Source organism: Cygnus olor, chromosome 6 (assembly GCF_009769625.2).
Source record: "Cygnus olor isolate bCygOlo1 chromosome 6, bCygOlo1.pri.v2, whole genome shotgun sequence".
NCBI lineage: Eukaryota > Metazoa > Chordata > Aves > Anseriformes > Anatidae > Cygnus > Cygnus olor.
In genome coordinates, this window is record NC_049174.1 from 34,563,487 (window position 1) to 34,588,149 (window position 24,663).

The following is a 24,663-nucleotide window of genomic DNA, read 5'->3' on the forward strand; positions in this document are numbered from 1 at the left end:
TAATCTTGAGGGGCTTGTTCATAATTGTTACTGCTTTCCCCAAAACAGTTGTAGAATGTGCCATAACCTACTTTTTTTTTTTTTTTTTTTTTTAAATACAGTAGTTATAGTATATTTTTATAGTCTTGACTGATTTCATAATCTAATAAATCAACCTTAGTAAAGTTAAGTTTATTTCCATTTGTCTATTTCTGTATTTAAGGTCACAACATATTAAAATCAGAAGGAGGCAGGGATAAATATGCATGTGCCTTACAGCTGTGATGTGTGTTAGTTGTGGAGGTAGTAGCAGATTTCGTAAGGCTTTTAACACATTTTTGCCTGAATTGCTTGGCATAGGCCTGAACCTGTGTTTAGTGTGTATCTGTTCTGTATGATAAAGACGTAGCTTCAGAGTTGGGTGATATATGTTTAAGTCCTAGACGATAATGGACAGAGAGCTTCAGAAAGGGAGAAACTGAACATTATGCGTTTTATTGGAGCTTTGTGAAATTGCAGGCTTCAATTTGCTACAAGCCGGTGGAGCTAAACCAATGTTCGCAAAGATGGGATATTTTAGAGAAATAAACCTATAGCTTTTTTTCTTCTGCCTCTTGCTGTCTTAGAGGTGAAAACTCTATAATACTTTGTGATAACAGTAAGGTTTATTACACAGGCTTTGCAGTATTTCAGACCATTCCTGCATTATGCTCTTTTATTTTAGCATTAATGCCTTCAACTAACAGGTGAAGAATTTCTGAAGGGGCAGTGAATTTTACACCTCAGTGATATCTCCTTTTTCTGCTAATCGGCAGTATTAAACATAAAACCACACTAAGCTAAAATAGAGTCAAGGTTTGTTAGTAAGTTCTTCCTTCAGCTCAGGTAGAAAGCAAGTGTGCTAACCTCTGTAACCAGTTGGAAAAGATGTATTGTCTCCTTCTCTTTGTAAATGCCACCTTAAGGAGAACTTAAAATGCCATGAATGTTTTTCATTTCTTTGAAACAAAACAAAATTCTGAGAAATATGACGTCCAAAAATAAACAAAAATGTTTTTTTCTTGGCCACCACCTAGAATATCAAATATTTACTCAGCTCTTCTTAACATTAAGTACTTGCTTTTAAAGATTAAAGGAATTGTTTGTTACAGCTGAATTTTGCATTTATTAAGATAAATCTGTAAAATAAATTGTACAACTTAATTTAGAAATAAGAGGAAGTATTTTAATGTGAACATAATAAAAGAGAACAATTACTCTTTAGTGTGACACACACATCATGCAAGATGAATACTGAGTTTTATTCTACCCTGTAAACAGTGACAATAGAATTTACCTTCAATATAATATTCTACTTTTAAAATAATATGGATGTCCGTCTACTGGAAAATAATCAGTTTTTAAGCAGCATAGCTCTAGACATTAAATTCAATAAATTTTCTATCTATCTACAACTGTTTTCTTTCAGATAATGTAATACATGAAGTTAATGAAAATGATAAAAATGGTAGAATGCCATCTTGCTTTTAAAGCTTTTAAAGTGTTTCTTTGCCATCAGGAATTCATTATTTTGCTTGTAAAATTGTCTTTTTTTTTTTTTAAAGGAAAAAAAAATCTATCAAGTATCCCAGCTAATTGGAAAACTCTACTTGTGATATAATGTGATAGAAAGTAGTCAAGACAGCGGCAGGTCTCCAAGGGACATTAAAAGGTAAGAAGCCCTGCTTGTGCAGAGCCGACAGCTACACTTAAAATTCAAAAGATTAGTAGGTAATACTGTATTACTCTGTTCTGATTATCATAACTACATTTTATTTATATATTTTTAAAAGAAAGCTGCAGGCTCTGATGTTTGTAGTAATCCCCACCTCTTCCTTACTGTTTTTATCTACATCCTTCTCTTCCTCTTATCCCTTGGTATTTCCAGCAGAGGTTATTTGCAAAATCTTATCTAGCCGGTTGAGGTAGTACCGTTGGTTTTAGCTATCAGACTTTAATCAGAAGAACTGGAAATCTGCCCTGAACCTAGAAAGTGAGAAATGGCCACTTTTTGGTAGAAGATGTACTGTCTGGCTCTTCGGTGTCCATCCAGTGCACCTGCTGAAGCAGAGGTCCTATGGAGAAGTGTGTTCTTGTACTTAATGCTGATATTGCTCTGTGTATGTGGGAAAAAGTTTTAAAGGGTAAATATCAGTCTGGTATTACCTGACGCTGACAGCCTGACATTAGGAACTATTAAAAGGTATATGGCCTATTTTTAGGAAAAATAAACAGTAAGCATCATCTCAGTAGATATTTTTACGGACTGTTGCACTTGCAATCCTGAACCTCCAGTTTGTATGGCAGAGGCAAGTACGTTACCTGCAAACCCCAGTGTCAGTGCCCTCGGGGCTGCAGGAACATGCCGCTGCATGGCTTGGGGGCCACATTTTGGCAATCTGGAGACCAGCCCAAAGTCATTTTTGCTCCTGCAAGCCCCGATCCCCATGCTGCGAGGCTCTCCTCCATCTGCTCCCCATACCCCATCAGGAGTTTCTGATTAGACCTCCAATAGCACGTTACCACAAACCAGAGTACCCATGGAAAATAATGACCTACAACCAAATGAAGTTGAGATGAATTGACTTAATGAACCTGCATTGTTAAATGCTCCCTGCTCATTTTTGTTCCCTTTGTATGCACTCTGCTGTATAGAAACACCTACAAAATAGACTTCCCTGCTCAAAATGAGGCTTGACAGTTTTAAAAGTGCCAATGTTGGGTAGGATAGCAAAAAATTCCCCATGCAGCTCATCAACAGCTGGGTTTCGTGTGAACAATTCTGTCCGTGGCACTCAGTACCCATGAAAATGAGACTATTCAGTCTCCTCATAAATATCCAATGTGCTATAATGTCATCAGTCTTCCTAGAAATAAAATATTAAACACTGTAAATGGTATTTGACCTCTATTACAGTGTATGGAGGATTAAAAATGCTCCAATTTCAAGCGGCGTGCTGTCACACGTGCCCCAAACCCGCGCTGCATGTTTGCTGTAGGCAGGGGACAAGTGGAAGGAGGCAGCCCAAGGGACTGCTGCCTGTCGTCCAACACCTACCATCAACATTGTGAGCACTGTGCTCTGCTGTGCTTTCACTTGTGTTTTAGACACTGTGGTGGAAATATGGAAAATGTGCCACTGCGAAATTTTCAGGCATTGTCAACAGTATGGTATCAAGCCATTCCAGCAGCTTCACTTTCAGTTTTTCAGAGATAATATTTTTAAAATCTGTACTTACAGTTCCCTTCTGAGTACTCCTGGCATATGTTTTAAAACAAGGATGAATTCACCATGGAAAGCTGCCATATTTTTATTTAACAGCCAATAAATAATGTTTTGTGTTGCTGAATGAGTGAAGCTGAACCAATGCCTTAAGTTATATGAGAACCCAGCATTATTTTGGACTAATGTGTCTATTCTCATTGCTATCCTGGTATCCGTCATACTTCCATTTTATAATCAAAGATAAGGAACAATGAATACTGTCTGGCTCTAAGGCTTTCTTTTGCAATTGGATCTGCTTGAAGAAAGAAAAGAAAAAAGGAGGAGCTGTTGGATTATAGAGGATTTTGCTTATATACATCTCTATGTCTTCCTGTGTCCTTCTATGTCTCTCTATGTATATACCTATAAGATATTAGGAAGAAAATGTGCTCAGAGGGTGGTGAGGCACTGGAACAGGCTGCCCAGAGAAGCTGTGGCTGCCCCATCTCTGGCAGTGTTCAAAGCCAGGATGGATGGGGCTTTGGGCAGCCTGGGCTGGTGGGAGGTGTCCGTGCCCGTGTCAGGGGATTGGAGCTGCATGGGCTTTAAGGTCCCTTCCAGCCCAAACCATTCTGTGATTCTACGACATGTTTTCTTCACTAGAAGTTGTTACATGGTTGGAATGTTAAATTTTTCTTGGTGGTAAATTTGCAAAATAAGCATATAGAGTAATATTAAATTAATTTTTGGAAAATCTAAATGCCAAGCTTGACCTGCTGGTGTCTATTATAGTTAAACATTATTTTACCTGTACACTAGTAATTAAAAAGCAAGTGCATTGTGCCCAATAAATGTTCAATTGAATTTGTGTTCTCCCACAGTTACATCTGTCAAAGAGAAGTAAACAATCATTTAATACTTTTTAATGGAAGTGTATTATTTAATAATGCTTTAGCTTTTGTATTAGATAACTCTTGTAATTTTGTTACGGTAAAGTAATCTCTGCTTAGTTTGTATAGCATATTCAATAATGACACCATGCTTTTCAGTAAAATATGCTGAATGCCAGCCTCAAATCCCAATACCTACCAGACATCTTTCTAATTTGCAAATCATTTCAGTTGCAAATAATTGTTTTTTTTTTCATTTGTTTGATATTAGGGACTGATAAATCCACAGACAGGAACTCAGTTACAAGCTCATCTATTCTTCAAACTTCATTTCTGTTGCTTCATATAAAAATATAACCTTTTGAAATTAAAGAAATTTTCTCTTTCATGAGGGTTCACTTGTTTGTTAGATCGCATGAATTTGTGTTGTGGTATACCAACAGTTCCTGTTCCCTGCATGCTTTCTCTCTGTGGGGCTCAAGGAGGAAATGCATATGGTTTTTAGGTAGGTAAGCTGACGCATGCTGTATGTTTGCTTGATGTGATGCACCTTGGCTACGTGACACAAGGGCAAGAACATCTGCAACCGAAGCTCCAGCATGGATAAGGTGGTGTTGAAAAGCATGCAGAGGGGCTACAGGGAGCTGTGGGAAGCCAGGAGCTGGAAGGACTTTTGGCCTGGCTTCAGTAGGGCAGGCAAAGCTTTGTACTGCTCACTACAGCTGCAGAGTCAGAGGGGATTCTCCTTTCCTTCAGGCACCTTCTTTTGTGTGAGTGAGGGCTGTGAGACTCTTTGATCTTGAGAAAGCTTGAGCTCAAAATTAGCCAGAAAACTTTCTGAACTCCTGCTTAATTTGCTTTGCTGTTGTTTTAAGATTTTTTCCCCCAACTTTCTGTTAATAATTTTGTACAAGCTTTGCTCAGATAAGAGCTACTATAGCAGCACATGAAGAATCTGTGAGCACACCTAACTCGCATAAAATTGACTGTATTGCAGGTGCACGCTCTTAACTAGGAAAATTTAAAGCTACTGACTCCAAATCCAAGCATGAAATGATCCAAAGTGTAACTCTGTATTTCATGTGGCCTTTTCTCCTCCATTTAAATTTAGCCCTCAAATGTACAGATGCATCTTCCTGTGCCCTTGTGCCCAAGGACAGAGCTCAGCCTACAGCACATAGGCAAAACCGTCTCCTGCATGCTCAGGCAGTAACAGATTGCAGTCCTGCAATCATCAGTACAGTGTTAAATTGCAGATTAGGATTTGTCATGGACACAAAGTGCCACACAAACATTAGGATGGATTTGTAGTGCCAGATTGCCTGCCTTGGTCCCTTGGAGGATTGCAATCGGATCATGGTCTTTGGCAGGGACGAGACGGTTGGCTTTGGCAGAAGTGTCCTATCAGACCTGTGGAAGGTCCCTTGCCTTGCTGCACATGATTTCTTCATTTCATAGATTCATGTGTCCAGTTCTTGTATATAGATTGCAAGGAATTATGTGTTTATATAATATGCAGCTCAGGACTAGGCCTTCAAAAAGTTGGCTTCAAGTCCCTGCTCAAATGCCAGACCTTTCTGTTGTAGGGATGCCTGTCAGAGCTCAGCAGAAAATCCATTTTCCTTATTGCAGTACATTCTGCTTTGTGAATATTTTCAGGAATATTTGAGGTGGAAGAACAAATTTAACATTCCCTCAAAGCTCTTTTCAGTACTAGTTGATTTTTGTGTTGAAGCCTTAGTTAATACAAGTGCAGTTTTCTTAACCCATAAAATTTCCTAAAGCAAATACAAGAACAGCAGATTCATGCACTCTCTGCAAAACCATGTGTTTAGCATCTACAGATCAATTATATCAAGTTAACTCATTGGATTTGAATTTGATTCTCTCAATTATTTAAAAACACAAGTACTACGATTGTACAGATTTTATAATCATTTCTGGTGATAGATTCCCTCAGCTTAAGATCAGCATTTATGCAGCCCCTTCGTGATCAATGTTTTAACCTTTTAAAGGGATTCCCATTCACACATTCCACCTTATAGGTCTATAATTATTTCCAATTATCTTATGTAAACCTTCTTTATCCTTCTTTTTTAATCCAAGCAGTCTCTAGTGTAAAAGCTACTAAATTAGATCCTAACTGTTCCCCATCCCCAGCTCTCTTCTGCATCTGTAACCTTGCTCAGGTTCTTTCCTGCCTTTTTTTTTTTTTCTTTTTTTCCAGGTATTATGACTTAAAAATTTACTTTTTCCAGTTTTTCAATAACTGATGGCTTTCCACCTTGATTTTCCTAGCTATGGTCTTTACCTCAGGGGAGGTTCAGACTGGATATCAGGAAGAGGTTCTTCACTGAGAGGATTGTCACACACTGGAACAGGCTCCCCAGGGACGTAGTCACTGCACCAAGCCTGTCAGAGTTTAAGAAGCATTTGGACTGTGCTCTTAGTCATATGGTCTGTATTTTTGGGTAGACCTGTGTGGTTCCAGGAGTTGGACTCGATGATCCTTTTGGGTCCCTTCCAACTCACGATATTCTCTGATTCTATGATTTACAAGAATTCTGTTTCACTCACTGCTTATGTTATAGAATCATAGTATCACAGAATGGTTTGGGTAAGAAGGGGCCTTAAAGACCATCTTGTTCCACCTTCCCTGCTATGGGCAGGTACACCTCCCACCAGACCAGCCTTGGCCTAATGGGGCACCCACAGCTTCTCTGGGCAGCCTGTTCTAGGGCCTCACCACCCTCATAGCAAAGAATTTCTTCCTTTATCTAATCTAAATCTACCCATTTTCAGTTTAAAGCCATTACTCCCTGTCCTACCACTATGCTCCCTGACAGAGTCCCACCCCCCCAGCTTTCCTGTAGGCCTCTTTAGGTACTGGAAGGCCGCCATAGGGTCTGCCTGGGGCCTTCTCTTCTCCAGACTAAATATCCCCAGTTCTCTCAGTCTCAGTAGCAGAGGCGCTCCAGCCCCTTGATCGGCTCCACCCCCTCGTGGCCCTGCTCTGGACCTGATATTACAGGTCCCTGTCTTTTTTGTTCTGGGTGCCCCAGAGCTGAACACAGGGCTCCAGGTATGGCCTCAGGAGAGCAGAGCAGAGGGGGACAATCTCCTCCCTGGCCCTGCTAGCCATGCTGCTTTTGGTGCAGCCCAGGAGCAGTTGGCTTTCTAGGCTGCAAGTGCACACTGCTTGCTCCTGGCAGGCTTTTTGTCCACCATTTCCCCCATGTCCTTCTCTGCAGGGCTGCTCACAATCCATTTGTCACCCAGTCTGTACTGACCTCTGAAGTTGTATCTTCGTTCTCAGATGTTTCCAAATAGTTTCCTTCTTAAAGAAGTTTTTTTTTTGTTGTTGTTTTTTCCTCTTTTCATTTTTTTTTTTTTAATTTCTTCCTATTTTCTTGTTATGTGTGAAGAAATAGAGAATAAAGCCAGTTTTGAATTTCCTTTTGTGTGTAAATAGTATTTTGGTCATTTTTATCTCTTGCAGGAAATCTCTGCAGTTTCTTCTTGCCACTTGCCTTCATGAACCTCTGGCCTTTTTCAGCAATTTGGTCTGGTAAAGCGATGGCAGGTCATAGCTGTTGAGGGGAGAATGATTGCTTGATGTATAGGGGCATAAGCTTTTAAATGTGTTTTAATAGCAGGAGAAAGATTTTGAAATAGTCCCTGTATTAAAGGGTGAATGAAAGTGTTAGGTTGATAGCAGCTAGTGTTATTAAACAGACAGACTGCTTCATTTTGAGCCAGCAAATAACCAGGTTTGGTGATCACAAATGCTTGGCTGTACTCTCTTGGACGCATGTACTTTGATGTTTGTGATAACCTCTGGTGGCTTGGTACATCAAGAGTATCGGGATGGCATGCAGCTTTTGAATCAGTTAATGTAGTTTTGCTACCCCATTAGGACAAATCTTTTACACCTGACACAGACCCCCGACAACACCAGTAGTCTTATAAATCAATCACGGGTAATGCATGCCCAAGTCTGCTTTGGGGGAAAAAAGAAAGGAAAAAAGGAGACCTGAGTGCAGACCTGAAGTGTTTCCTTTTTCTCTCTCTAAAGCAAACTGATTAAAAGCATCTGTATTCTCTCATTAAGCTTTTCACAACAGTAATTCCTACCTTCTTGTGACAGTAACAATGCCAGCAAGTTACATGTTGAAACTGAAACTGAAACCCTACACACAAAGAAAAGTCTTCCAGGCATCAAAGAAATCAGCTGGAAAATTGGCTGATCCCATTGGGAACGCTATCATGACAGAAGAGTAAAATTTAGAGAGTAGTTAGTGCATTTTTGACAAAATTATGATCATTAGGATAAAAGTTGATTCTGGTTCAGACTGAGAATTTGTTTGGTGAGGGTTTTTCCTTGGAAGCACCTTCTGTCTTTTATTTGAGCCACTGGAGGGGCCTGGGAGGTGTGGACGGAGAGGGTCCAGCACCAGGGCGGAGGGAAGACATGGTCCTTCCAAGCCTGAACAGCCCAGTGTCTAATTTGGAACTGAGTTGCCTGGGTGTCAGACTGGAAGAAAATGAGATTTAGGAGAGCAGAGGCAGAACGAACCTGAGCCACAAGGCTTAGGTCAGGGAGGCCGACACCGAAGCCTGGGGAGCCTGCCTTCCCAGGGCTGGGCCTGCAGGCCTCTCTGCAGGAGGAGCTCCTGTGTGCTTGCCTACCTGCATTTGCTCCCAGCCCTGGGCTTACAGCCTGCTTAAATAAATCACACGCTCAATCCGTGCCGTGCTTTCCTCTTCCTAAGGGAAACGGGCTTAATGTCAAGTCTCCCAGATGTCAGCTGTTAGAAGCATGGGAGCAAGAGTGACGTTAGCTCACGGCCTGTAAGGCTGAGACCACCTTCTTGTTCTCAGCCTGCCTCACCAGTGCCTGAGAATCAGATCCAGAGCTCTAGTTTTCATGTGCTGTGACAACGAAAGCTTGTTCTTAATAACGAACATTAATTTTGAATGTGACAGCTCATCCTCAGACAGCTCATCTACTTCGCAGAAGTATAAACTATAATCTTAGAGGTACATATTGTTACGCATACCATGTATAATTGTGTTTGCCTACTCCTTCTCCAAATGATATTAATGTTAAAAATGTAATTGAGCATAAAGATGTCATATTATGCCCACAGAGCATGTCATGCTCTACAGCTTTTGTAGTTAAATTATTTAAAGTGAAAATAATTTTCTGAATAATTCTGTTTGTTTATTTATGTATGTGGAGTATTGTAAAGTCTTTTTCGTCTGGGACATGATATATAGGTTGGCAGGCCCACCCAATATGTCACCTGCTTGAATCGAGCCCAAAAATGTACTCATCTCAATCCATCATCTGCTGTTTTCTCAGTGATCCATGTGGAACGGGGTTTTCTGGCAGGGGGGCGAAGCATTAAATACACATAGAGACCAGGCCACGCTTCCCTCTCTTCTGGGTGGTCTCTCTAGGACAAGATTAGTGGCTTCTGTTGTTTAGCCACTGCTGTACTTGTTTATGGATAGACCAAGGAATTACATCTGCAGGCCCCTGAAAGTGGCACATTTCTGGAGCAAAACTCACTCTAAAAGGAATTAAGATGCAGTATCCACCTACCATTCTTCAGGGAGTAGATTCACTTCTTTCAACTCCACTTCCTAATGTGAGAAAAAAGGCCCTTTTATATGAGAAGAAGAATATAATATTTTTTCTGCTGACATGCCAGCTAGCATGGATATTTTCTCTTTAAAAGTGTTTGCTTCATAGCAATTTCTAGGAGGTTTTCAGCACTGATGCATATAGCCCCTCCCCCCCATCTTTTTGACAAAGGTTGATAATGATGACTAGGTACAAAAATTAACTCCTTCGTACTTGTTGCAGTCTCCTGCTTTCTGGCAGAAAAAAACATTAGCGTCATGTTCTATTTTGAAAGCAAAACCAATGAAAATTCAAAAACAATATAACCATTGCCTTAATGTTTGAACATCTACATGAATATTATAAGGCATGAATGAGTTAAATCTGCCGATGATTGTGCTCTTAAAAATGTTTACATTTAGCAAAAACAAAACAAAACAAACAAAACACTCCCCCTTCTGCCTAATGCTTCTGTTTGTTATTTGCATAACAAGAGATCATGATTTATTGTGCTCAATTTATTTCAATTTATTTGAGGGTTTAACAGGATTTTGAAATAAGTCTTCAGCAAACAGAGTGTATTAGAAGTCATGATGATAATTAGGAGCTAGAAGTAAATAACTTAGAACTATAAGTAACAAGGCCTGGTACCTTTTGCTGGTAGAGTGTAATTAATAAGACTGACTCCTGCCTTAAACTCCTTACAGTCCTTGTGGACATATAACAATTAGAGGAATGGCTTATAGGGGAAAGTTTAGAAAAAAATAAGACCATGTATTTGCAAGAAATATCCTGATTGGTTATTGTCCAATAAGTTGTAAAACACCTGTAAAATTCTACTTGTAAATCTTGTAAAATATAACTTTTTTTTTTTTTTTTTTTTTTTTACATATACATCTCTTACATTATTCTATATCATATTTAAAGCTCAAGTTAAGAAAGAATGCAGCCACCGCCATATCTGGTGGCTTCTTAGCAAAGCATCACGAACAGTCAGGGGAAGAAAAACAGTTAAGTGCTGAAGTGGCTAAGAGAAAAGGAGCAGTATAGAAATTCATCCTTGGAAAGGAGAGTTACACTGATGTGGTCTGTGAAGGTACGGTACATACCTGTAGGTTACCTGCAGTCTGATGTCAGATAGCGACCTGAGTGTTGCTGCCTATCAGCAATTGTTTCTGTTTTAAAAGCATGCATAAGCTATCCTCAAGGATGCAAAAGAACTTGCTAATTTTCTAAAAATAGATGGGATGTACATTGTCCTAAATAGTCACTCCTAGAAATACAGTAAGAAGCTATAAGGCACTGAAAGCTGTTTTAGGCTTTCAAATCCAATCTTGGCAAGGGATTTTGTTCATTAGCACTGTCTCTTGTAGACATTATGGAGGCAAGGTAATAGAAATCTTTTTTATTGATTGGATCTGTAGTTCAAGAAAACCATAATTGCCACGCTAAATTTAATCTTGTAGATACTTATCTGGTGCCAACGTTCTCTTCTAGTATTAATGTCTTCCTGGAACTGTTAATATGAATGCTAAAAACTTAAATTCATATTAGCATTACTAATTGTGGTCTAGATCTGTATGGAATTAAGACTTTTTTTTTTTCTTAATATAGCACATATATTTGAAGACTGGTCCTTCAACTAAATGGTGGTTTAGTAAGAAACTTGCAAGGACTGGGGCAAGTGTAATTTTATATATATATATATATATATATATATATATATATACACGCAAATATATACACACACATATATGTATGTATATATATATTTGCATTTGGGAAACTACTTATATTGGACTGCTTACTCCTAACATAAAATGAAAAGCAAGACTTCAGAAACAAATAATATAAAACCATTTATTGGAAATTAGAATGGATACATTTAAAAGCATTTTGCTATATACAAAGTTAGCCATGGAGAAAAAAAAAAAAGCCACTATTATGAGCTGGGCAAAAGAGAGGAGGAATGTTTCTGTGAGTTAGTACTGGCAGTTTTCCGAGCTTTTTCATCACTTAATTTGCAGTATTCTAAGGTCTTAGAGTCAGTATTTTTTATTCTTATAAATTGACAGCAAGGGTCAGATCAAATCTTACATCTAGTTACTGTTGCAGCCCTGAAGGTTCAATCAAAAAATCCTTACTTGCGTGATTGTTCGCTTTAAGTTACTTCTGGAAGAGTGAGGGAATGTCAGAACTCCTGTATTCCTGCATCAAGGCACATAGGTTTTGATCTACAGTTGCTCTGAATCTTCCAGTAAGAGAAATGTAAAGATAGCATGAATGCCCAGAAGATCGTTTGGGTTTTACCTTACTGAACTTGAAAGTTGTCTGTGGTGACAGTTTAAAACCCTTTTCTCCTAGTTAACTTACAATCGGTTTCCTTATTCCCTTCCTTGCACTCCTTCCATCTCTTCTCTGGGTTTTCTGCCACCTCTCCATCACATCCCATGGCAGTGCCACATTGTGTGATGAAGCACCCACATCTAAAAAACTGCTCATCTTTTAGCCACTGTAAGGGGAGGCAAAAAATCTAAAAATAATCATCTGAATTTTCAGATTAGAATATGTCTTTTCGAGAGCATCTAGATTTCCCAGCGTTTCAGTAAGCATCTATGTTATGATTCAAAAACTAGTTTTGTGGAATGTTTCAAGGGATTAAGGTGAGATGGCTACATGGGTACTCATGTACCTTTAGCATGTCAACAGTTGACTTGTTCAGGAGCAAGGTATAGCCATAACTGAGGGCAAGGAAGGACTTAGGTGCAGATGCAAGTAATGCCAGCATTTCAACAAGCATTGTATTGATACCTCCTTAATTAAATGCTGGCATGTTAGCAACCTAGAAAACTAAAGCATTTAGCTTTAGCAATTACTCAGCAGAATGATGAATTATAATAACTGGAGTTAGTGTTAGTTAAATGTTATTGAGGTCTTTCCCTTGGTAGTCTCTGAAATTTCTCAGTAGAAGCAGTATCTTTTTTATTTATTTTTCTCTGGACTGTGAATAAACAAACCTGTTTAAAAAATGGGAAGAAATGAGGAAGTTTATAAATGCCTTTTGATTTTCATGAAAGCAGAACGACAGGGCACTAAAAGTCTTTATAAATGTTCTGTATCGTTTAAAAATGTCATTGTGGTCGGGAGCAGTCATTCTGATGGTGACACTACAGCTGCAGTTCATGAATTTGAGCTTAGCCGTAGATGATTTTGAAAATATAGTTCTATTGACATGTGGCTGTTTTTTATTCTTCTGTGTGATTATATGAGGGCAGAAGGGAGAAAACTAGCAATTTCTTCACACTATATCTTCCCAAACAAAAAATGCAGTCAGTGCCGGATTATCAATACCCAAATGATTGTCTTCATTGTCCTGCTGTTATGTTATCTTCATCCTATTGGTAGCTGCAAAAAAAGAAATGAGTATTCAGCTGCTTAAGGGAATATAGAAGAAGCAGCCTTATGCATGTGGTGTCATGTAAGAAATATTATGTGCAAGGTTCAAATGATTTATCGTAGTTACTGTATTTTCCTTGGAATTTTTAAGTAATTATGGCCAAATTACAATCCACATTTTTTTTTGCAATTTTGATTCAGGTAACCAAAGTTTTTATTAACCAGGGAATGAAGAACATGTTTTTGAAAGGGATTAAGCAGTGAAATGATGAATGGAACTGTTTCCAAAGCATGCACATGAAGTGATATCATCTAGCTAAGGCTGATTTCTGCTCCATCGCTTCAACAGGAAAATAGCTATATTGCTGAAATGATTCCGCTTAGGCTCTATTATTTGCGGTGGCGCTTGACAGTTATGGAGTTGGAATTCAATTTCTTTCATCTAAAGCAGGTGTGCCTTAAAAAAATCACTCTGCCACTTCTGCATAACGCATGGAGATTGTTGGCTTCTTGCCTGAAAACGTTTCAGTGCACTTATCCCATTTTCATACAGCAGAAGTTGTCCATGAATATCATCTTGGTTTAAATACATGAGTGAATTTTCTTTATCCCAAAACAAGATAATAGATGATATGAAAAGCTTTATTTTATGCTAGCACATAGATTTAAGAACCCGTTTTGAAGGGCAGTTTTATAGAAAGCTGTATTAGAAAGCACCTAAAAATGTTGATATTAATTTATTATTCAGGGCAAGAAGAAAGGCGCTCCTTAATCTTGATATATCTGTATTTGATATGACAAGTTATCCTTGATATTAGCATCATGTATCCAAATGTTACTTCCCTCTTTGACTCTAAAATACTTTACCTTAGTTTTTGATAGTGATTTATCCGGGAAGCAGTTGTTTATTTGTGTATAGTACATGGCACATTTATTTTATATGAAAAGAGAGGGTACTTCTACAAGTGCCTGCTGGGGTTTAGACAGGTTTAGTTACAGTAAAGATTTATTTTACGTGGAAAAAACTGTGTGTAATATCTGGAAGAGTAATACATATTTTTGAGGTCAAATAAAAATGTGTGGGTGCATGCCTGTCTCATATTACACATTTCCATATGTCTGTATACATAATTATACTAAAATACATATTTGTACTTTAGAAATCTATATATTTGTGTGCGTAAATGTATATGCATATACATATGTATGTGTATATATATATATAAAATAGGAAGTGTAATGAAGCATAAAATGCTGCAAAGGTCCTGTACTGCTTTCTTTTGGTAAAAACATGTGAAAAACATTGGAACATATATATAGTACAAAACAGGACAGAAATTTCTAAGTATTCTTGTTACACAGGCGTGTGCGATCACCCAAAAACCCCATTGTGAAGGAACATGTCAAATGAAGTCAAAACATATCAGAGAAGACTTTTTGGTTTCTTGTGGTCATGAAACTCTTAAAAGAGCTAGAGAAGAACACTGTAATTTCCAAATCAGTAATTCTCTTAAGTCCTGTTTGAACTTGAAGATAAGATATAGCAAGCATCTTTTTATTTCAGAGAAACATCAGCAGAAGTCCAGAATGAACATTTTAGTAAGCTTGCTTTCAGCTTCTCTGAGGTTATGAGTGTGTTGAATTATTTGCACACACTACAGATTTTCATTTTACTGGACACCACACCATATTTCTTTAAATCGTTTAAAGACCATTTACAGGCCTTTGTCATCAGTACGATGGAGCATACATGGAGATCTCCAGAATAGCAAGAACCCAAACCTAAGGCTCTTGGGTTCTTCCAAGTCTATTTAACTACAGTGGTCTTGGATGCTGCTCTTCCAGTTTCAGGGTGAATGCAATGAGCATACACAGACAAGTATATGTGTTGAAGTTATTCAGTAATTTGATGAGGAAGTAATCGTGTACTCTTCCATTCCTTTGTAATAAGCAAGCAAATAGTCTATCATGCACAATGTGTAGCTCCATACTGCTTTTATATGACTTTCCCTTTTTTATCTCATATTATTTCCATTTATTTGTCAAATAATTTAAGAACACACAAGCCATTTTTCCCTAAAACTCTGTAGATGAGTAGCTTGTGTATTCACAGATGCTGAACGCAGCTCGTATAACTTGAGCACCATGATTTGTGATTTGCCATCTCTCGATGTATACATGAACAAAGTAATAGTGATGTTAAAGTCAGTAACTGCACCAAATGTTGCATAATATGAGAAATTGTTTATTTAAAAAATTCTTGTGTTTTCAGGCTGTTCTGAAATCAATAGTATGTTTAATATTTGGAAGTAAGTCACTGGATTCATTCGTAGGGAATGCATGACCTGTTGCTGTTCAATTCACTGGTAAATTCTCAGTACCTTTATGCCTTAGAATAAACATTCAACAGACAGACAACTCTAGTGCATTAATTTTTAAACTGTTTTTGGGAAAATACAGCATCACGATAGCTCATAGTGTAATATTAGGTACCGTTTATATCTGACCAGATAACACTGTTTAGCTTAAATTAATTTTGTTGGCTTAATTAATGCTGTTACTTTAATCCATTTAGAAAGAAAAGAACAACAACAACAAGGAAAACACGATGGTATCAGATAAGACAACAGTTACAATATACCTTTCATCTTCCTAGAAAGCTCCCTATTGTGCAAATGATGCAGTGATTATCTTAGTTGCTTTTGGGACCCACGTCAAAGTTTTTGGTAGCTGTGGTTCCACTGGAGAAGAGGCCTGTTTAGTCTGGGTTTTTACTGGGTCACCCCTTCCAGCCATGAACAAATGGGCTGTAATGACTCTTTTGAAAGTAAAAGTCAGCAGGAGCATTTGTCTTCATGTCTGCCATGAAACTTGCTAAATTATCTGAATCTCTCACGGAGTCAATACAAATTAAAAATACGCAAAAGGTTTCTAAGAGAGTGATTGCTATTCTAGCAAGTTCATTAGCCTTCTGAGGAATGCTTTTGGCAGGCTTTGTTTAGCACAACTCCAAAACAAAGTAAACCAAAAATGTCAGAAAATGAATTGCAAATCACTTGGCAATATAGATGTGAGAACTAGGAGGTAGATGATGAATAATTTGGGAAAATGTATATTGTTCCTCCAGGAATTTTAACTGCACGAAAGGGACCTATACCAAAGATTACAGCAGAGAAAGGGGAATAACTTTATTAAACAAATATGGGCAGCCCAGCTTTTCCAAATGCACTGGCAAAACCAGACACCAGATGCTGTTTAGTTTGTAGAAAAAAGGAGTTCTGCAGTGAAGCTTTTATTTCCAGCTCCCTGTATCTATCTTCTTAGTGTGTTCAGCCTATACTCTGAAAAATATATTGCTAAAATGAATCTTTCACTCTAATTTTGTGAGACTAAGTTAAGACCAGAAATGAAGTTCAAAGGAGGAAATCACTCTTCTGAACTGGAAAAAGGGTAATTACATTGCATCTCCTTCCCCAGGAAAGGGAGGCTGGCAAGACTGAGTTAGCTGCAGGTGAAGTCACCTAGAGCATCCCTTGTCAGCTGCTACTGGGGGAGGGGAAGAGGCTGCCCAGCTCCAATTTAATCCACCTTTTTTGACAAATTTTGCAGGCCACTGCTACTGTATTTTTCCCACTATTTGAAGATTCATTACAGAAGAAGAGCAAAGCAAGAGTTTTAACTCCCATAGCAAAACATGGTGGTAAATCTAAGAGGAGAGAATTGCAGATGACACAGGCAAGGCTAACGTGTTCAGTGCCTTTTCTGCGGTCTTCACAGAAAGGTTAAATGTGACAAAAGGCTTAATGTGATCAGAATTAGCATGGGAATAGGAATTCAAGGAAGAGTAGGGAAGGAAGTGAATATTTAGATTCAGGAAAGTCAGATTTAGGGCCTGTTTACAAGGTTAAATGACTGGGCAATAAACTGGGATTTAAATTTATGGTATACCAGCTACTGTGCATTAACTCACCATATGGAAACTCTTAGCGTGTAAGAGGAGCTTTACATGAAACAGCTTATCCAGGTCAGCGGGGCCTCATAGGGTTTACCCCAGTGTACTTAAAGATGTGATTTTTGAACCAGCAGTGATTAGCTCTATGTAGTCCTGAAGGACAGAAATAGTCCCAATAAACGTAATATATATCTTTAGATGAGAAAAACAGGAGAAGCAAGGGAATGACAGCCAAAGATTCAAACTAAGTTGGCGTCTGGAAAGACACTAAGACAAATTAATAAATAATCAGTTTATAAGCCCCCTAAGCAAAATATGGTTAGCAGCCACTCTAGCCACTATAAGCAGATACATTTTTATTTTGTGGGGGCTTCTGAGTTGGTGCAGATAATCACGCCAATAAGTCTGGGTCAGATGAACAAAGTAAGGAGGTAGGCCTGTCTGAGAAGCATTATCAAAAAATAATTTTATCAATAGTTTGTTGTCAATGTGGGTACATAGAGACCCTGATTTTTCTACTATTCACTACTTTAATTAATGTCTTAGGCAATGAGATGCCACATTTGTGAAAAGTGTCACATTTGGAGACAGTGCAAGCAGGCTTAGAATGAAAATTTTTTTGATAAATGGGTGAAACAGTTGGAAATGCATAAGACAAAATTAAGTAAAGACAATAAAGACCATGCTTACAAAGGAAAAGTCAACCACACAGATGCCAAATGGGAAACAAGTGATAAGGTATCAACAGCATGGAACAGCTGAGCTAGTTGCAGTGCTGTAGCAGAAAAAGGTAAATCTCCTGCTGTAAAAGTATTAACGAGATTCTCGAAGCCCCACAGGGAGGCAGTTACTGGGTGCTTGGCAGTGCTGGGACCCAGCCGCAGTGCTTCAGAAAGGGTGGGGAGAAACATGTGAGAGCTTAGACAGGAGCAACAGAGAAATGAGTTTGATGCTTGGTTGGTTGAGTTTAGGAAAATGAGAGAAAATTAGGCAGGGAAGATTTCAGTTTCTTCAAACCTGTAAATGTTGTTACTAAAAGAACTGTGATGACTTTTCTCCATATCCACCAAAGTTACCCCAAGGAGTATCAGTTTTACTTGTAACAGAGTGGGTTGATGTCCAGTGTTAGGAAAAACAACAATGTGGTCTAATAATGTAGTTAAATACTTCAACAAATTACTTAGATAAATTATGAAATTTCCACATTTGACAGGTTTGGAGAATAAATCGATTAAAGCCTGATCAAATTGTTCACTTATACCCGATCCAGTCCAATAAAGTAACTCTTGGAAGGCCTATCATACCAACATCTCTACAGTAATATGTGTAAAAAACCCTTATGTTCACAATCTACTATAATCCATGCTAGTAAATAAGCTTCTGTATTTTAATCTCTTGTAATTTTGACTTTTTTGGAGGTGTAGCTTATTTGGTTGCATATGGCCATGTAATTTAAACGAGATGCCATTAAATCCACCAGTTTTATTACTAACTTTGATTCTAGCTCTAAGCAATGCTTGCAGACTGAAGGAAACCTGTTAATTCTTTTTTATTTAGAATGGTTTCTTCCTCACATCAAAGCAATGCATGTTCACATCAGTGCAACCAATCAGTATTTCTGCAGGATAAGCCATGAAACTGAAAGAGTGCTTCAAACAGTCCTAAAAAAATGTGAGATGAATCATTGCTAGTGAGACCCATGTGTTTACATGTTTCATTGATGGCTTGGCATTTTGGGCTTACATAATATGCAAAGTCTTTTCCCACCTTCTTTTTCTTTCAGGACTGATTTACTGTGTAATAGTTTATTCATGTGTAAAAGGAAGCCTGGTATTTGATTTAATATTTTCTGTGAAGTGCAACAGAGTTCCACTTCATTTGTGAACTGACAAATATCATACTTCACACATTCACACCTAGAATAGTGCTCTAAAACAATCCTGCTAATCCTTGTCTGGTTTATCAAAAAGGGCAACTCTTGACCTCCCAAGAAAATGTCCCTTGGATATAAACACCTGCAGACAACAGCTCCAGTTTATCTTGGAGTTATTCTTGCATCCTTATTCCTGCATCCATTCTTCTTCTGTTAATTATTTGATAAAAAGCACACCATCCTTTCATATTCTACAGCCAACCCGTTTGATAGATTTTATACATATATATAGAAAATTGAAACACTTACTCATCTTATCTACATCAGCTGAATTTCACTATTGATATAGGAGCTGTAATTTAGTGTGGAGATGTACTTGTTAAGAAAATCCATATAGAACTTTAATTATGATATTAAAATCTAATTATCATTAGCAGAATAAAGTGACTATCTGAATAGATTTTCATGCTATCTCTAATGCATAATGTAATTGAAATGAAAATATGTTGATTTTTTTCCCCTAGCCTTTGTGTACAGGTAAATGAGAGGGCAACCTGCCCTTTTGAAAGCTGGAGACTGGGAAAGTCAGGCCACTGGAGCGGGGTAGGGTTTCAGTTGCAGGAAATGACTGTGGCCTAGAAATATGGCCCCTGACAGTGGCAATCATATGAAATGTTTTGGATGTTTGTGACTGTGGAAGGGAGAAGATTCTCTGAGAAAAAGGTCATGCAGGTTATGAAAAAAAGTGGCACTCACTCCAGCGTCTGTCATTCCCGTTGAAAGGGTGCAGGGAGTTAGTCCCCGTGGCTCTGTTTGAGCATGTTTGAGCACCCGTTTGGTGGTGGAGCAGCAGGCAACAAAAGAGGCTGGGAGAGCTCACGTGGAAAAGAGCCTCTAAGGAAGTTACTTGGAGGAGAGAGGCAGATCCAGCCCTAGCCAGGAGAATTGTTTACTGAGCAGATGCTTAGTGGCTTTGGACAGAAGAACTGTATTAAGGATGACCCTCACTATCAAAATAGACACAGCTTTTGTATGTTTATATTTGAAGTATTAAACTATTACATGCAGAACTTGTATACGGGGTTAGTTCGGCAGCTTAGTGGTCATTAAACTTCCTTTAAACTCCTTTATAATCTTATTTACATCTTTCATAAGGTTATAAAGAACTTTTCCTGTAAACTATTTCAGTTACATTCAGCTATTTTTGTCCTCCTTACTATAAGAATCCAATGGTTTTGGCTGGTACCTTACCTTCTTTTCACATGCTGAGCCAGTGTAGCCACTTCTGCAAGCGCAGACATTTGGTCTTATGCATCTGCTTCCGAACAGACATTTTTGCTCACAAATTGCTGCAAGTGAAAGAAAAAATTGTTTAGAAATACACTTACTCTAAATGTTGTAATCAGAAAGGGAATACTCACATGCTTTAAAAACTGATATGACAACGATATGACAAAATATATCATGGTTTTGTAGTTTTCATATGATGGAGAAAAGGACAAATAATATGAAGGCATTAAAAATGTTTGCCACAGGATTTTTCATGCTTATGTGTCTGTTACATTTACAGTTTTCTTTCTTTATCTCTTCTCCACAATGATGGGGAAAGAGAAGAGTGCCAAAGTAATTACCTTAGCTCAGCAGGAAACGGATCAGAGCAAGCCCTGATCTGGAAAGCCAAAATGCGTTCTGAGCATTGATGGTTGGGTCAGATTCGTGTCAAAATTGATTTGCTTTTGTTCCAATTGAAATTAAATAACAGCTGTTAAGAGATCCTTTCTTGTCTTGAGATACAAAGATATGTTAAATATTTACTCCCCAAAGTGATATTATTACAATAAATAAAGGGGAGAATGTTGTGAGTTGCATACTTTACATCTCTGGAAACAAGGGCATGTAATTTCATGGTCTCAAAGAATCAATAAAGGAATCAGAATAAAAGTTTTTAATCTTATCTAGAGTACTTATAGAGTACATTTATTTGATGTAAATCATTTATCCATTTAAAGATATTCTGTTAATAAAAGAATCAGTGTTTTTTTTTTTAGGAGATAAAAAGATAATCAATTGAATTACTCAAATTTCAGCCAGTTTTTCATGCTCAGTTCATGCAGTTTATGTTCTTATGACATTGTTTTGGCATAGAGGAAAGACAACAGCCAATTCATAGGGCACCAATTCAAGCAGAACACACATCCCATAGTATTTTAATTAGATCTCATGAGTTAAGACTTCTATAAATATTGCCAAAAAAATATCAACAAGTGGATTATTACATTTTCTTGTCAGAGAGAGCCATATAGGAAAGCAGCTAGCCATGCACCATTAAGATCTGAATATAAAGTATATGCCATTATATGTCAATAAAGCATAAGACATAAAGTATGTTTACGTTCCAATACCATCTCCTTCACTACTGAGCCAAGTATCTGTTCAGATCTGAAAAAGTTTCATGTATCCCTACAAAGGGCTTTTCACAGAAAATCAACTTCAACAAATTGTGGGGATACAGGAACGAATTCCAGGATTCGTTGGTCTTAGGATCTGATTTTGACACGGATTTAAGCTCATGCAAATTCTTTAAGTGAGGGTTCGTGCTTCGGTCAAAACTGCTGACCCGTACCGTGTCTAGAAGAGGAACGTGCTGGGGACCTGCAGGTGATCCTTTTCAAAAGCCAGCTGTGCCAGGTGGTATTCTGCTGTAGGACTCAAGTGACCTACAGCTAGAAGCTTGCCTTCCTACTGTAAGAGCTAGTTGAAATACATCTGCTATTTTAGAATCATAAAACCATAAAGTGGTTTGAGTTGGAAGGGACCTTAAAGATCAGCTAGTTTTGGAAAGCTAGCTTTGAAAAGCTATCTATTTTGAAAAGCTAAAAAGTGTCGTTTTTGTTGAAACAAGAAGCAAACTTGGTTTTGTTGTTTGCAGCTGGTTTATCTGTTGTAAAACAATCCTCTAGACCCACAATGGGCATCTCCAAACCTCTGAATTACTTGTTCTGAGTGGGGGAAGCCCAAGTTTGAATCCCAGCTGTGGATGGGGCAGAGGAGGAATGGAATCACACGGGAGCTAGGACAGTGTGCTGATCACCTTCCAACTGCTTCCTCAGCTTCTCCATAAACTTTGAAAGAATTCAGATTTATAACTGGAAAAATCTCAAAGTTTCATTCATGGGAAAAATAAAAAAAGAGAAAATAAAACAACAAAACACTTTCCACCTTCTGCTAGTGTGTGCATTGACAGCAGAAGGGGCTCCTTTTGCCCACACCAGTTTTGTTCCACTGTATAGTAAGCTTTTGTCCTAGAAGAGAGAGAACTGTGTATGATATTAGTACATATAATTTGATATGAACTTAGGCACAGGTAAAATGGAAATTGATTCTCCTTTTTTCTTGATAGTGGATAAAATAAAGTCAGGTAAGGTAAAGAGAGGTAGACTCTTCTGGAGATCCCTAACTCTGCTAGGGGTGTTCTGGTCTGCACTGGCAGAAGAACAGATGTTAGATAAGGTACCAGCCTTTTTTTTCCAGCTGTAGTTACTTCGATTCTCAGATGATGCAAACAAAGAAAAAAAAAAAAAAGAAGGAAAAGATTCCCTCCTTCTTTATCCTTTGCTACCTGCCTGTCTTTCCTTCTCCACCCACTGCTTCCTGCTGTAGTGCTCAGAAAAACAAGAGCTCAGTTAGGAGAAAAGTTAAAAACATTTTGGAAGAAAATTGGAATTGAAATCACAGAGGATAATAACATAGCTGAAGTTCAAATGAATATTTCATAAATGTATTTACAAGGGATGCTAAGCCTCTAAACACTGGAAATGACACAGGCTATGTGTGCATTATCCTGTACAGATTCAGCAAAGAAAGTCATTTAATAAGCTAAGCTTATGATAAAATTATAATCAATAAATGCCCATTACAGAAAGAGATTTATCCCTGGATGTTAAAAGAACAGAACTATAATTTGCATGCAAATGGCAATCGTTTTTACGATTTTTCTTTTTTTAAGGATTGAAAGGGTTACACAGGAAAGCTAGAAGCAAGCCTGTCTGACACGTTGTTCAAGACAGAGAGAGAGAGAAGGAGCAAGAATGTTGAGGAAATTATAAGGCTATAAGCTTGACACTTATAACATGCAAATAAAGAGAAGATATTCTGAAGGGCAAATGAGAAGGCAGTATGGGTTCAATAATATTAGAACAGAAGATAGCAGCATGAATTTTAATGACGAAGATCCTTCACAACTATAACCTTCTTATACTTTATAATTAATTATTAGAGTTATACCTTGATCCTGCACTCTGATCCTTAAACAACTGCCTCATATCTCTGGCCAGAAGCCTTATGACTTAGCTGGGTTGTGTTTTGGCTAAATATACCAGGGTAGTCAGATTGTACCATCAGGTCTTCACTGCTTTGGTTTAATATTTCTTTTTGAGCTCAAGAAAAAGGGAGATGTGAGCTAACAGTGAAGGACGCAGGGGGAACCCACGGGCATGGAGCTTTGGAATGGGTGTCTGAGCCAAGATGGGAAGGAGATAATTTTTTGGGAAAACACAGCGATCCTGTGGTACTGTTCATGTGTTTTCCAAGAGGGAATTTTTAGAACATTTGTGCTGCTGTTATGAAAGCTAAAGAGGGAGTCGAACAGAAAAAATCTTCTAATGGAGGGAGCCTAATCTATGGAGCTGCTACTTTCTCTGGGTAAGGCACGTTGAATATTTCAAATGACATTTTTTAACCTGTCCTCCTGAAAGGTAATTTCCTTACATTTGCAATGCTGTCTGAAACTTGACCATTATTCCTTGTTCTATGACCATCTATGGCCATAAAGTCATAGGTATTTATCAAGGATAATGTGTGTATTCCACCGTACGCCGTATTTGTTGGGACAAATGACCTATTTTATTGATTCTCTTTCAGAAGCTATTCTGTGCAGTTACAGATGAGTGGGGAAGAAAACTATTCTCTCGACTGACCTCTTTATTTACAGTCTGATAAAAGAGAACTATTGCATTTTATCCATTACTGCTGAAACAATGTCTCCTGAAAGTCTCTTAACCTACTCCTACTCTTGCCAAATTCTGCAGTGCAGCAATAGCTGCACTGGTAAAACTGTAAGAAAAACAGCCTGCACAGACATCTCTGCAATGTCACTGTGAGTTTGACGGATCATAACATTGAGAAATTCATAATTCACCGCATTAAATGGAAATGCAATTTCATTGCGCATCATTGCAAAAGAGGCAAAGTTTTTGCTTGCGTGACTGCTCCTCCAAAATGCAACCTTGGAGGATTTTCCAAGACCTGTTCCAAATTCGATACAAGCTCCACAACTTGTGTTGCTACATCTGACCACAAAGTTCAGTCTTGCTCCCTGAAGCATTTTCAAAATACTTAAGAGAGAAAATTTTTCTGACTTGGACAGTGGCAATCTTCATTGCAACAGAACTGAAAAAAAAGATGAATTCTCAGTATTTGTCCATTGTCTCTTTTGCTGGCCTAATGGCCTGCTCTGGCTAGCTATCTCGGTACAGAGGACTGAAACACTTTTTTTTTTTTTTTTTTCTTTCTGAGAAATGTCTAGAAAATAGTAACAGGAGTTCCTATAGATCCTTTGGTTTGGTCACCCTACCAGATATGTGATAGGAAGTTAGTGAGGAAAAACAGTGTTCAGTGTGGGGATGCAACCTGCATCTACAT

At 38.1% G+C, this 24,663-nt stretch overlaps 1 protein-coding gene across 1 annotated transcript in view; it reads right to left on the reverse strand.

Annotated features, from left to right (window-relative positions):
• Positions 1-11,671: 11,671 nt before the first annotated feature.
• Positions 11,672-24,663, reverse strand: part of LOC121072201 (von Willebrand factor D and EGF domain-containing protein-like) — a 177,984-nt gene continuing 164,992 nt past the window's right edge. The window contains exons 28-29 of the mRNA XM_040561583.1: positions 20,215-20,312; positions 11,672-13,147 (exon numbers count right to left, since the gene is read on the reverse strand). Of these exons, the coding sequence (XP_040417517.1) occupies positions 13,133-13,147; positions 20,215-20,312 (113 nt within the window). The 3' untranslated portion in view covers positions 11,672-13,132. The remainder of the gene's footprint in view (positions 13,148-20,214; positions 20,313-24,663) is intronic.